This window comes from Macrobrachium rosenbergii, chromosome 15 (assembly GCF_040412425.1).
Source record: "Macrobrachium rosenbergii isolate ZJJX-2024 chromosome 15, ASM4041242v1, whole genome shotgun sequence".
Classification (NCBI taxonomy): Eukaryota; Metazoa; Arthropoda; class Malacostraca; order Decapoda; family Palaemonidae; genus Macrobrachium; species Macrobrachium rosenbergii.
The window spans coordinates 26,039,218-26,053,761 of NC_089755.1; the positions used below are offsets into that span (position 1 = coordinate 26,039,218).

Below are 14,544 nucleotides of genomic sequence, written 5' to 3' on the forward strand. Positions count from 1 at the left end.
CATAGACTTGTCTGTCCATAGACCTGTAGGATGCTGGCCTGCACATCCCTATCCATGAGACATCCAGGAAGTTCCTGAGATTTGCCTCCTGGGGAGTAGACTACTCCCCAGGACACTTTGCTTTGGACTGGTTGCAGTGCCCCAAGTCTTTAACCGAGTGTTCCAGCTAGTCTTGCTGTGGGTGCACACCAAAGGAATAAGACTGCAAAGATGCTTTGATGACTGTGTGATCCTAGCATCCTCAATTGTCAAAGCGTAACTCCACAGGGACCAGGTCCTGCCTTTTGGCAAGGACATGGTGGTGGTTGTGAATTTACCCAAGTCAGACCTCTTCCCAAAGCAGACCATCAAATACCTAGGGATGAGGATCGACACCACAGTAGGGAGGGTGTTTCCATCAAATGTGAGGATCGCCAACCCAGTTGGGGTATCAAAGCCATTCCTCTCTTTGACCCAGCAATGAGCAGGATGATGGCTGATCATGATTGGCCTCCTTTTCTCCCGGGAAAAATTAGTCCCAAGGGGGAAAGCCCACATCAGATCCCTCCAGTGCCAGCTGGAAATGATCTGGAGGAAGGAACAAGAATCCCCATTGCAGCCAGTCAAGATTACAGCCGGGGTTACAGAGGAATGGTGGTTGTGGAGAGATCCTGAGAACCACCTGCAGGGGTTACCACTCAGCCAACCCCCACTGGAGATGCTGGTGTTCATAGATGAATCCCGAAAGGAGTTGGGTGCTCATCTGAATGGACAGTGCATTTCAAGGATGTGGGGACCCACAGAGAGTGAGGAACATATCAACCTTTTGGAGTTGCAAGCAGTCTGGCTGGCACTCCAACATTTCCAGCAGAAACTGGCATTCCAACACTTCCAGCAGAAACTAGTGAAGTTGCACAGGTGGTCAGAGACCCAGGGACTGGTACTATCAGCCAGGTACATCCCAGGCAAGAAAAACATCATGGAAGACCACTTAAGTAGTGCAGAACAAATAGCAGGTACAGACTGGTCCCTAGAACAGGGCATTGTGAACAAATTGCTGAGGCTTTGGGAGGGGCAGACGTTAGTCGTCTTTGCCACAGCAGGGAACACCACTATTGTTTTCCAGTCCCTGTCCAAAGGGCCACTCTGCAGGGTGCCTTTCAGCACCCTTGGGACAGTATGGATGTATAAGCCTTCCCCCTGTTCAACTCACTCTGGAAGGTCATCAACAGACCTTTTATGTCCTGAGGGCTGGGAATGACACTTGTAGCTCCAAGGTGGCCCCAAGCAGAGTGGTACACAGACCTACTTCACCTGTTAGTGGATGTTCCAAGGGAACTTCCCCCCACTCCTACATTATTGAGGCAAGAACATAACAGGTGGTACCACCAGGCTGTAACCTCACTTCAGCTTCATGGTTGGAGTCTATCAAGTAACTCCTCAGAAAGAGAGATTTTTTGGAGAAAGTTGCAAGTACCATCTTCAACCTCTTCAGACCATTGTCTATCGGAGTGTACCAGGGAAAATGGAAGGTCTTCCATCACTGATATTGTGGGAAAGGTCTTAATCCACTCAAGGCAACTGTAAAGGAAGTGGCGGACTTTCTCATCTTCCAGTGTCAAGGGAAGGCTCTAGCTGTGACTGAGATCAAGAGGTACAGAGCTGCCCTCACTCAAGTGTTCAGACCTCAGGGGATAGACCTTTCAGCTTCTTGGGAACTGTCAGCCATGGTTAAACATTTTGAAAAGAAGTGTGCCCCACGGGAGTTGAAGCTCCCCAGGGTGGGATGTGACCAAGGTTCTAGCCAGCCTGAGATAGATGACTTACGAGCCCTTCAAGATGGCATTGGACTGTGACTTGACCCTCAAGATTGTGTTCCTCCTAGCCTTGGCCTCAACCAAGAGAGTAGGGGAGCTTCACGCCCCTCATGTATCGTCTCACACACCCAGGGGAGGTCTTCCCCCAGGCTAACTTTTGTACCAAAATTTGTGGCGAAGACCCAGAACCTATCGACACCGGCCTGGCAGTTGAAAGGTTTTTCTTCCCCCTCTTTGAAAGGCTTTGTAGGTGGGTGACAAAGACAAAATGCTACAGTTCTTATTTAGGTTCTTGAAAACCCATTTCAAATGTAACCCCCCCCCACAGGTTAACCTGTTGGAAACTTTATCAGTTTGGGGTGTGGGAAAAGGGAGATCTTGATGAATCCCATCTTTTTTTGTCTGAGGGACATCATCATCAGGGCATACCAGATCAGTCTAGAATTAAGGCATACAACATTAGGGGGGATAGGACCATCAGTAGCATTCAAGAAGAATCTTTTGGTCCTCCAGGTTCTGAGAGTAGGGATCTGGAAGAGACAGTCAGCCTTCACTTCCTTCTATCTCAAGGACCTGGTGCACAAGTCCTTGGACACCTTCACCTTGAGCCCAGTTAGGACCCAGCAGGTGATAAAGGAGCGTCAAGCCCTCAGGGAGCTTCGCTCAGGGAGGAGGAGGACCTCAGGTTTGTCATTTAGGGATTGATGAGTGCTTAGATGACACCTCCTCACTTCCTGCATGATGGTGAACTGAAGTTCAATACAGTACAGGAGGAGGTCCTTAACAGGGCAATCCTTTCGCCTTCCCTTGCAGGTGCCTCGTAGGGACACACCTACCTGGTGACCTTATGAGAGATCAGCCTCCCACCTTTGAGTGAGGCTCCATGTATGAAAGCATAGGTTCATATTCATGTCGGAACAAATATAAAATTCTAATGTAATTCGTATTTTTCCTAACATTTGAACCTACGTTTTAACATGTATAGTTTTACCCTCCACATACCACCCTGCATGGTCCTGATCTTTCCCATCTGTGGAGCAGAGCGTAGCTGCAGACAGACTGGTGTGCGCAATGGAAGGGTCTGAGCCGACCCAGGTCACCAGCAACCATCAGCCTAACCATTAGTTTTTATATAAGTAACTTACCAAGTAATTACATTGGTATTAGTTCCTACTTTTCGTGGCAGCTTAAGTTTTTAAAAAATTTCACGGTAGCGCTCGTATTGTTTTGGTGTAGGTAAAGACCCCGTCCACTTTCGGGAAGAATAGGTACAACCGGTTCAGGTATTCAGTTCATTTCTGCTGCTCATTAACTGATACTACCTCATTAACTCATACTACCTGCACCTCTTGTAGAGGGTAAAATTGTTCTTCTGACATTAATTGTGATGAGTATAAGGAGTGGGATCAGGGGAAATGGAAGACTTTAAATTCTCATTTAGTAAGACTTCAAAGAGACAGAGAGGGCAAGGCGGCTGCTAAAGCCGAGGTTAGTTTGCAGCATTCTCAAGAGGTGTCTGTCCTTTCAATGCCTATGACAGCTTTTTTCCCCTATTCCAAGTCCTCTATCTTTACTTGTACTGTAACTCCTTTACTTCGCTCCCTACCTTCTGAGCCCACCGTAGCCAGCCTTGAAGCCCAAGTAGATAAGAAATTTGGTGTTATAGTAGGTACCATAACCCAATTAGCCACTTCCGTTAAGATATTAATGGACCAAGTGTTAGTGCAAATGTCGTGTCAGTGGAGGTAGTGACTACTTGTCCCACCGACTCTCCTAGACCTAGGTCCTTGTCAAACTCCCCTAAACCTGGGAGGAGGTAAACCGAACATCCAAGGGAGGTCAGTGGGGTTTGCCCACAGGTAGTTGCTCCCTCAACCAAGCCTGTTGACCGTTCCCAGGACTTGCCGGACGGCCAGTGGAAAGGTGTCCGAGTGGATGTGCACGCTTTATCGTCGAGTGGTTCTGATTCCAGCGTGGATAGGAGGCGCACTCGGTGCTTTTCTGACATTTCCAGACCATTGAAAAGATCGGCAGCTCCTGAGCGTGTTCCTCCTCTCCGTTGTAGGCGTTCCAGAGATCTGGTTCGGAGTCCTGAACCTTCTAATGTAGCTTCTGGGACCAAGAAGACGCCCCAATATCTCCAGAGTTTTTTATACCGCAACATTTGTCTAAGAAGAGCTCTGATTTGGCAGTGTCAGCCGAGTGCCCGGTAGGGGTGCCTTCAGTTATGGCTGAGCACATGGTGAGGGCAGACAGCATTGTGGTTGATCACTCGTCTGGCGCCAGGTGCTCGGCTGGCGTCAAGTGGCCAGTTGTTGACACTATGGTGCATTTTGAACATTTGATAGCAGTAGAATCCCTAGTGACGTACATTGGGCCGGTGGATTTTGAGCACCTGAGTGGAGGTGAGCGCACTGTCCGAGCTGAGAACTCCAACCATCGTTTGGTGCCCGATCGTCATACGTCTCCTGTGAAGTCCCGGACTCAGTTGCCGCACTTGCCACCTCGTTTGGTGCCACATCCTGACAAGCATGTAACATCTCAACTCAGCCAGTTTTAACTAGTGTCAGCATTCCAGTGGCGCAAGATTCCTCTCTGGAACCGATTTATCGTCGTCTCAATAACATCTTGAGCCTTTTAAAGAAGCCTTCAACTACAGTGCAAGAACAAAAGGACTTAGCTTCTTCGATCTTGTCCATGGAAGAAGGTGTAGAGAAGGATCAACCAACATCAGCTTACGCCTCCTTATTGAAGTTCTTTCTCTTCAGCTATCCAACTTTCTTCTCCCTTTCGGCCCCTTCATCTCCGGGCACTACATTGTATAGAGTATGCTGTTAACTTGAGAAATTAGTGAACTCATGAGTCAACAAGTTTGATTTGCCCTCCATGCCATTCCCTTTTTGTTTTGTAGATTGGTGTTATAGATCAAGCTTGCTGTATGGCAGCAGAGGTTCTTGCTTCTAGAGCAGCCTTATTGCTGTTTTATATTTGAAATATTGCTCCATATATACTGAATATATGAAATGTAACATGATTGTATATCCTGGTTTTTCATGTTTTGTATTAACTTTAGTAGTGTGTTAGTTTCATGTTGAAAATCTGTCACAATTGTAAGGAAATTTGATTTAGGAGAAACCTGTAACTTTTTTGCGTATGCTGGACCGCAGGTTATAGCAGTGGCCTTGTAACAGGAAACACTTGCTGTGTTCCTTATGTGACACACAGTAGTTTATGCTAAAAGTTCTTTGCCACATCCCCGTGGCCCCAGTTGCATTGCTTGCAGACTTTTACTTTTCTTTTGTTCATATCAATCTCTCTTGCCTTAGCTGTACAATTTCTTTAACTGGACTTTTTTCCACTTTTTTCCAATTTTTAGCTTTCATGTGACAACACATCCTTCAGGCAACCCCTTGGGAATCAAAATGTGACTTAGTTTTCATGTTTAACTAAGTGGTCTCACCATGGGCTTTAGTAACTGTATTTAAGTGTGAATTTATTAAGAGAAACTAGTTTGTCCTTGCTTTCTTTCTTTAAATATTCATCTGAAAACCCTTTTGGACAGAGTCAACTGACTATAAACCTATGAGGTTTATGTCATTAGAGAATGACACTGTTTGCAGCAGCAGCCTGCCAAATGTTGCGAGCAAAAACATCTATGTCATGTAAATTGTGCAGAGGATGTTTGTTGTAGTAGTATATTTTATTTAATAAGCATAGTGAACTCATTTTAAATCTATGCCACGTGTCAGTGTTAAGAGTTGGCAAAATAAACTTGACTGATGATGTTATTATATCCAAGAGTTTAAAAGAGTCAGCACCCGAAGACCATGCTGGAGAATGGTACTCCAACAAGAAAGAAGAAAAGAGTTAATTACTTGGGTATAATAGCTTCATCACGAAACATTGGAAAATATTTCTGCAAGATACCAACTTTCAGAGAAAGAGAGGAAGCAATATTGAATATATATGCTTCTAAAAAATTAATTTCTTATGAAAAGTTTGCCTAAAATCTTCAAGAGCCAAAGGCCAAAGTGTTCTGGATTGACTAACTACCGTACTTGAGTTTTTGAAGGGTGAAGCTTCATTCCCCAAAGCCTACTCCACTCCTGGATATGTGCCAGATCTCTGTTTAGGAATTCTGCAACCACAGACGTCAGGCACAGATAAGGAACAGCTAGAAGATTAGGATCATCTGTGCATGCAGTCAGTTTGTTCTCCAGATCTTGCCACATGTGATTACTATAGTTAATAAGTAGCAATGGTCCAAGAACACTACTTTATGGATTACCTGAAATGTCATAAATAAAGCTACTGCTGGCCATCAACACAGACTTGGGTTCTGCCTATTAAAAATTCATTGAAAATAATAAAAAAAAAATACCAATTCCCAATAATCTTGACGTGTAGTTAAATGCTCCGTGATTCACACGGTCTAAGGCTGCACTAAAATCTAAACCAACCATGCATCCCTCTGAACCCTTATCAAGAACATTCTGCAAGACAGTAGATACTGACAAGTGCATCTCAAGTACCAAGACATTTACGAAACCCAAACTGTAATATTGGTAGGTCACAGTGAATATCATCCCAATTGACCTGGGATTTCAAGTATACCTTTCTTGAAAAACTAACATTGGGAATAACCTGATCCATCTCCACATTATTAACCTTAATCAAACTGATAGATGAACCCACCAGTACACCTACTCCACAAGATGTGATCCCTGTAACATCTGTGAATACAAGGTCAAGGTGGTTGCCAGATTGGTGTGTGGGTTCATTTATTAACTGCTTACAACCAGAAATAGTGGAGAAATCTAGAGTAGCAAGACCATAACTATCTGTTGCAGTAACTGAGCTCAGCCATTCAGTGTGATAAGCATTGTAATCACCAGCAAAATTGAAACAAGCCTTGAAGTCAGCTTCCTGAACTGCTGCCATTTTGGCAAGCAAGCAGCCTTAAATAGTCATCCAAATATGGGTTCTTATTGGTAGCAAAAACTTTAAGATTTATTAGTCTCCCACAGACTTTATTCACATGTTTCATGACATCCACACTCATACAGTGGCCTGTTAGATGCAGAGAGACCCTCTATAATATACAGTCATTCCACAGGCCCTTGGAATGGCATTACGCTTGAGTAAAATGGACTTTTTAAACCCTGAAATCAACAGTTCTGAAATATGTCACGAATCAGCGACAAGAATTTCAAAACATAAGAGGACGTCAAAATTAATACCGGCAACATCCTAGTCCTTCTTATTCTTATGTAATCCACAGACATTGCTATGTAAAGTAAAGCATTTCTGTGATCAATTCTGTGGACCAGGATTAAGTTTACTATTGCCAGAAAGAAGTGACAACATGTAACACAAGCATAAATGAATATTTACAAACTCAACTAAAACAATGACAGGAATAATATACAGTATGCGTACATTTAAAATGAATATTGAAAAGCCTATGCCCATAAAGAAAACTATCGGAAGATGCAACTGGTTGACTGGGAAGAGTCAGCACAACCAGCAAGGACAAATATATCTCCAGATTTGCCAGTGAAAGGACAGCAGTGGTGGTTCTGAAATTGAATTTATGGGTAAAGACAAAGAAAAAGAAAATGATAAGGGTAAGGCATCCTCTTGCAAAACCACAGGCATCTTGGCCCTTCTACTAACCATGCCCTGTACACCATTTGAAAAACAAGAGGAAGAGGGAACTGGCAGAAAAGTGTGCTTGAGTGTACCCCCAAGCAAGGGAACTCCAATCCATGAAAGTGGAAGACCCCAGTACAAAGGCTATGGCACTGTCCATAATTGGAGAACAGTGGTTTATTTCGGAGTGGCTTTTTCCTAGAAGAGATGCCTACCAGGTTGGTGAGTCTCTTCTGCACATCAAGAAAGGACAGTTAAAAAATTGCAAGAAGTGTAAGCATAAAAAATGTCTGCATACACAGAGGGAACCATTAACAGACTGCACTGGCTAGTTTTAGAATGGACTCTATTCTCGCTATTAGTAGTATCTCAAGGGGCAACCTGATGCCTTGGCCAACCTAATACCTGAAGATACTAAATAAATAAGCATCACATATATTGAACCATCATTTCCCCAGTGTGAGCTTATTGGTTGCTATACTGTTTTCCCAAGTTGTATAACCTGACTATTTTAGATGAAGTTGTCATCTTAAACCAGAAAGCCCATTCTAACATTATCCATACCTTCTTTGTGTATACATCATTAAAATTAATCATCTGGCATACTATTTTAAAACATTGTTATAAATGAAATTTTTATATATTTTTAATTTGGAATGAAATCTTAGCTTATAAATTTTGAGAAGGGAAGTTTCTGGAAATATTATAACTTCCTTGGAAATCATGTATTACTGGAATTTGATATTTACCCATTCTTTATAAAGTTATGGTTACAGGGAACAGCAAATTCTATTGTAAAATTACATAGAAGTAACATAGAGTTGTACAATAATAGTTGTGTATGTCATTTTCAATATATTTTATTCTTTGTATAAACAGGTGCTGGGTTTGGTGACCTACGTAATGATAATGATGCCAACTGTACCTATGAAGGTGATAATAACGTCTTGCTCCAGCAAACTAGCAACTGGTTAATTTCTGTTTGGGGTAAACGATCAGACATGTCAGCAAAATACCCTATGGGTACCATTGATTACTTGGATTGTGGTGATAAACTTATGCAGCAGACATGGAATGGATCACCCTTTAGTAGGTCATCGACAGATCAAGGTACTTATCCATTCTTTTATGGTGTATACAGTCACTACCCAACTTTCAAATTAGTTATGTTCCAGATGGCCATTTGTATTTTGAATTGTTTGTAAGTTTGTTTTTTTGTTTGTGTAGTGCATAATTTTTGTTGATGTTTACATTCCTGAGTTAATTTGGGAGTCATAGATTACACTATTTTCACTGTACAGGCAGTCCCCGGTTTATGACGGTTCCGGCTTACGACGTTCCGAGGTTACGACGCTTTTCAAATATATTCATCAGAAATTATTTTGGCTTACGACGCATGTTCGGGGTTACGACGCGTCGTCACGCCGATCCGACGGAAGAAATATGGCCCCAAAATGGCAGAATAATCATAATTTGAAGGTTTTTTTGATGTAAAACTCAATAGTAATGCAGTTTACATCGTTTTCAATGCACCCAGAGCATTAAAAGTAAGGTTTTCTTATGATTTTTGACGATTTTCGACGAAATTCCGGCTTACGACGATTTTCGGGTTACGACGCGGCGCAAGAACGGAACCCCCGTCGTAAACCGGGGACCGCCTGTATTTTTAAATCATAAAGTATTTTAAAGAATTACTTTGAATGTTAGAAAGGTAAAAAAAAAAAATAGAATTTAGATTCATGCAACATTCAAAGTTTAGTATGTTTTCCATGCTTTGAAAGTTATGAAATTCCAGAGAACTTTGCAGGAACAGCATCTGACATTGGAAGTTCACAAAGTAAACAATGCACACCGCCATTTATTAACAAAAATACATACTAAATGTTTCCTATAGGGAGGGGAAATATAGAAAATAAAATGGGAATTCATCAAAAAACGAGTTAAATCGGGAAGAAAAGAATATTTTACGAGTATGAATGAGTATTCTTATGACTTGGCACAGTTAATCATGGGAATACTAAGGATAATCAGGGAAGGGGTTAAAGGAATAGGTTCTTTTTCTTTCTCGTGTTCGTCTGCTCTTTGCAAAAATTATTACTAGGCAGAATAAGAGTGTAGAACAAAATTTGAAATTATGGGTGGCAAAGGGAAGTGCTCTGAACGCCGTTTTAAGTAGAGTGACCATGTCTGTTCGTATCTTTGAATTTTCATGACGTGAGTGTTCGTAAGTAGGGTGGTGACTGTATTCCCATTTTTCTAATACTGTATTGTGTGATTTGTATATGAATAGGTGGTTTTTACATCCTTTAAATGCCACTGTGTATTCTGCATTGAGGTATGCATGAAAAGAGTGACTTAACCCAAGCACATTAGTAAGTAATTATTTAGGATTAATCTCTCCTATTGTTAGATAGCTTATATTTCCATGCCGATCTAGGTAAGTATCCAAATAAATTTTATTGTGAAAATTTATATTTTCATGCATTTATTTTATTAAAGTTCACAGTTTGAATGTCATGTTTGACAATTTTACATGTATAGCTTTGGAAACAGAATTTGCAAATAAATGTTCTAAGCTCCTTGGTATAAATTTTTACAATAATAAAATCCATTTTACACTTCAGTATTCCAAGTACTTGAGAAAACAAACAAATGGGCCCAACACTGACAGATAAATGGCATAGGTCAATTTTCTTTAGTTATATTGACAATTGTATTATGTTAAAAATGTATTTGTTTACCACAGAAATTGTAAGTGTATGTAAGGAAGCCATGAGGTGGCTTGTGTGCTGGCTTTGTGAAAGGACTACATGTGAACTTACGGCACAGATTGATGCTGGATTTGATACTTTCATGGCCAAGAACAACTCCCAGATTTATCTTGCACGCACACTTTCATTAGCCTATGTCATTGTGAGTATGAAAATCCATGCAGTATTATATGTTATTTTGAATAAATTTCTTACAGATATTCTCCTTCACTATTTAAAATTGCAGTATGCACAACAACATTTTTAGATTGCCATTATTTAGGATTTTTCTTGGTATGAGGTTAAGGCTAATTGTGGTTTACTTTGAATCTGCACCCTTGTTACATAATCCAGAATTATTTTAAAACTATTGAAACTAATTTAGAGATGGTAATAAGGTTCATTTCACCATCTCTCTAAACCTTCAGCTGCATTGCTTTGTGCCTTGTACTCTTCATCCGTTCCCTTTGTTCTCTTCCTACTTAGCTGCCCAGCTTCTTTACATTGTTCTGTTTTCCTCATCTCATTTGAGAACATATCCTTTAGATGAACTTATTACTGTACTATAGAATTTGATTAAGTGGTCTCATTAAACTATTTCATAATGTTATATCACTCTAGCAACCTCAGTAGTCTAATAACTTGAATGGTGATGATGCTAGATATAAATTTTGCCTGGATTGGTAAGAGAAACATACCTCAGTTATTATGCTTACATTCATAAGAAAAGGGACTTTTGATTGTAAAAATGATTTTGTTAATGTGTGATTTGTTGTATTTTTGACAAGAAAGGTCTGTTCTTGGTTACCTCAGTGTTCCAATTTAAGAAGGAAGATATATATTGGGATATGGCTATGATATTTACACCAGAACTTAAGGATGCCATAAACACGAATTGTAGACCAAAACCCTTACTGAGACCTGTTCAGTTTTCAAGAGTTTAAATAAAAGAGAATAATGAAAAATTTCAAATGCCTGCTTCTCTTATATTACTTGAAATTAATTGAATTAATATGGTAAAACAACCTTGTTTAGTCCTTCAAAAAAAATATTGTAAAATTTTAGTAGAAAGTACTTATTTTCAAAATATAAACAATTAACTTTTCAATTTTTCTATCACTCTCAAAAGTAGAAGAGTATCTGTGCAGATGTGACCTTTCCAGTAATTAAAAAACAGGTTTTGGTGGTCGCTGTTGAGTCCTCAAGGAGTTACCCCTCCATGGTGTGCCAGCCCTCCATGGTGACTAGACTAATATTAAAGAAATATCTTTTAGCCTGGTCTTGTAGCCGGGTATTGTGTCGTAATGAAAAACACCATGACACATGATAGAGTATAATTGGCTCATAGATAAGAGGGCATTTTCTCTTATCTTCAGCAAAGCTGAACCCAGTTTTCCAATGACAAAACCTGCAAGAAGTAGAAGTGACTATTGCGCATGCGCGTCCGCCATCTTGTTTACGACTAGGTCGGTAAAAGACCAGAAGCCATTAACTCTGTTGGTCAATGCAGGATGATCCCTTGCCCAAATCCTGTGCCTTCTCATCAGGAAAGTGGAAGGTGTTTTGATGACTCAACAGCGACCACCAAATATAGGTTTTTCCTACGTTAAAACCTGTTTTTTGATAGTGTAGTCACTCTTTCGTTCTCAAGGAGCTTTACAAAGAAATTGACAGGTGACAAAAGGATTAAGCTCTCAAAATTTTAACCCCAACAACCCAAAGAAAAAAACTAAAACATTTCTGGTCTGAGATCAAACCACAAGTTTCAAGCCCCATTATTTATTCTACCTTTTGGGTTTTGGTGACAAAAAACATGAAATTACATTTTTAGGGTGAAGTTCTGTAGTTACTTACTCAAGTATGTTGGGTATCCACTATAGTGCCTATAGGGTCAGGACTAACCATGCCACCTACTGATACAGAGTGTAGCCAAATTTGTTCGAGCTCATGGCAGTAATGTTTTAAGAATACTGTCTCGTATGACCACCCTGTACATTCAGAGACTTCTTCGAAAGAGACATTTCTGAAGAAGGCCAACGACATACTTACTTTCCTAATATTGTGACCTAGGAAAGGAGTATGGGTTTGCCTTTTTAATGAGAAACACTAAAATTATTCGTAGCCCTTGTAGAGAGAGTGAATTATTCGTGGTAGGGTGTAGGAAAATTGGACCTTCTGGGATGTTTGCTGTGACCTCTGGGTAAACCTTAAGTGCTTGAACTGGGCATAATGTTTCGTCTGCTAAATTGAGTTTTTATATAAGTAACTTGACCAGTAATTATATAACTATTAGTTTCTTTTAACCGGCAGCTTAATTTTGAAATTGCAGGTCACACTAGTTTGTTTTGGTTATGGCGATGTGTCCTCCCACTTTCAGGTGTAAGAAGAGGTACAACATAGCAAAGAACTTCAATTTGTTTCTGCCGGCTGTGGTTGAAGGACTGTGGCTGGCAGCAGCTTGAATTTTGAAATTTATACTTTCCTGGTTGTTTGCTCTATCTTTGATTGGTGAAGTATTTATTTTCGTAGCTTTTCGGCACAATTTAGATAGTGTTAGGCGAGTTTTGATCATTGGTTTACGACTTTTTGCCCGTTTTTGCACTTGTCTTAGAATTTTCCAGGATGTGTGACAATAGTAGTTCTAGTATTAGGTATTGTAGCAAAGGCTGCAATACTAGACTGACTAAAGAATCTTATGACTCTCACACTGTTTGTGTTCGGTGTAGGGGACAAACATGTTCAGTGGATTTATGTTGTGAGGAATGTAGCAACTGGGATTTAAAGAAGTGGAAGGCTTTAGATTCACATCTGAAGAAACTAGCTAGAGATAGGAAGAGGAAAGCTATTGCTAGGGAATCTAGTAAAGTTTTAGCTAGTCAGGATTCATCCACTAAGTCGGATGCAGTTGCACCTGTAATTTCTTCCGATCCTGTTCTATCTCCTCCACATGTGCAACCCTCTCCTTTACCCGGCTCTCACATTTCCGATCCCAACACCATCGTCAGTCTGGATTCGAAAATTGACACTAGATTTGAGTTAATTGTGCAATCGACTGCTAAATTAGCGTCATCGGTGAAAGTGTTAATGGATAAGAATGAATCACAACACCTCATGGCGCCAAGTGCAAGTGCAGTGGTACTGGAGGAGGTGGCTGTTCGGCCCACCGATTCTCCTAGGCCAAGGTCCCTGACATACTTCCCAGCACCTGGGAGGAGTCAAACTGGTAGCCTAAGGGAGGTCGAAGGGGTCTGCCCCCAAGCAGTTGCCCCCTCGGCTCAATCTGTTGATAAATCTCAGACTGCAACCAAAGGCCATTGGAAAGGCCTTCAAGTGAGTGCTCACTGTATGGGAGCACTTACATACAGATTTTAGTCCCAGGCACTCACGGCGCTATGCGGACAAGTCACTCCCGCTGAAAAGGCGTGCAGTGGATTTCGAGATTTTTTCTCCTTTTCCTTGTAAGAAGGGCAAGGATTCAGCACGACCCTCATGCAGTCACTGGGATAGCCTGGAGCAATTCTCTTTGGTTCTTCAGAGACGGTTGTAAATTGGTGCCAAAGCGCCTTGTGGCACGTAGACATTCTTCGTTGAATAAAGGAACCCCTTCATCAGGAGTTGCGCACCCAGCACCTTCAATCAGCGCCCAAGCAGACAGCAACTAGTGTCGAAGTGCCCAGGCTCCTGTTTGCAAATGAGCACCCACTGGCGCCCATTCGCTATCAGGTTTCGTCACTGGCTCCCGTCTCTGCAGTGCTCCCCGAGCGCCCATTGGCACCGGCTCCTCCACCACTTCATTGTAGTGTCGTCTCGGACATTGTTCCTCCTTCAGTTGACCCGATTCAGAGCAAACTGGATAATATTCTAAGTCTGCTTCAGAAGGCTCCTCCTACAGCTGAGATGACAGTGGACTTATCACTTTCTCCTGTTTCTTCTGAAGAAGAGGTTGTTCCAGATCATGATGCTCCTTCTTTGGTGTACTCTGTATTGTTGAGGTTCCTGCTAGCGACTTTTCCAAGCTTCTTTTCGCCACCTACTCCCTCCTCTCCTGCTTTGACTTTCTTTATGGAAGCCCCCTCAGTCGGTTCTTTGAGGTTACTGAAATTGGTTCTCTCCTCTTCAGTGGAGAAGGCACTGAATGAAATAGAAGGGTGGTTTTCTTAGAAGAGGAAGCAAGGTAAAGCAGTTTTTTGTATCCTGCCTTCCAAGTTGTCCAGATCAAGTTATAGGCTTTATGCAACTGGAGAAGTGTCTTCCCTGTCTCTGGGAGTCTCTGCCTCCTCTCAGGAAGGCTTCTCCAGCCTTATCGACTCGGCTAGGAGATCAGCTTTCTCCTCAGCCAAAATTCT

The 14,544-nt window shown here is 41.5% G+C and overlaps 1 protein-coding gene across 5 annotated transcripts in view; it reads left to right on the plus strand.

Annotated features, from left to right (window-relative positions):
* Positions 1 to 14,544, plus strand: part of LOC136846470 (peroxisomal acyl-coenzyme A oxidase 3-like) — a 282,208-nt gene that overhangs the window by 229,180 nt on the left and 38,484 nt on the right. For all 5 annotated transcript variants that reach the window (XM_067117271.1, XM_067117275.1, XM_067117272.1 and 2 more), the window contains 2 exons: positions 8,328 to 8,558; positions 10,195 to 10,361. In XM_067117271.1, the coding sequence (XP_066973372.1) occupies positions 8,328 to 8,558; positions 10,195 to 10,361 (398 nt within the window). The remainder of the gene's footprint in view (positions 1 to 8,327; positions 8,559 to 10,194; positions 10,362 to 14,544) is intronic.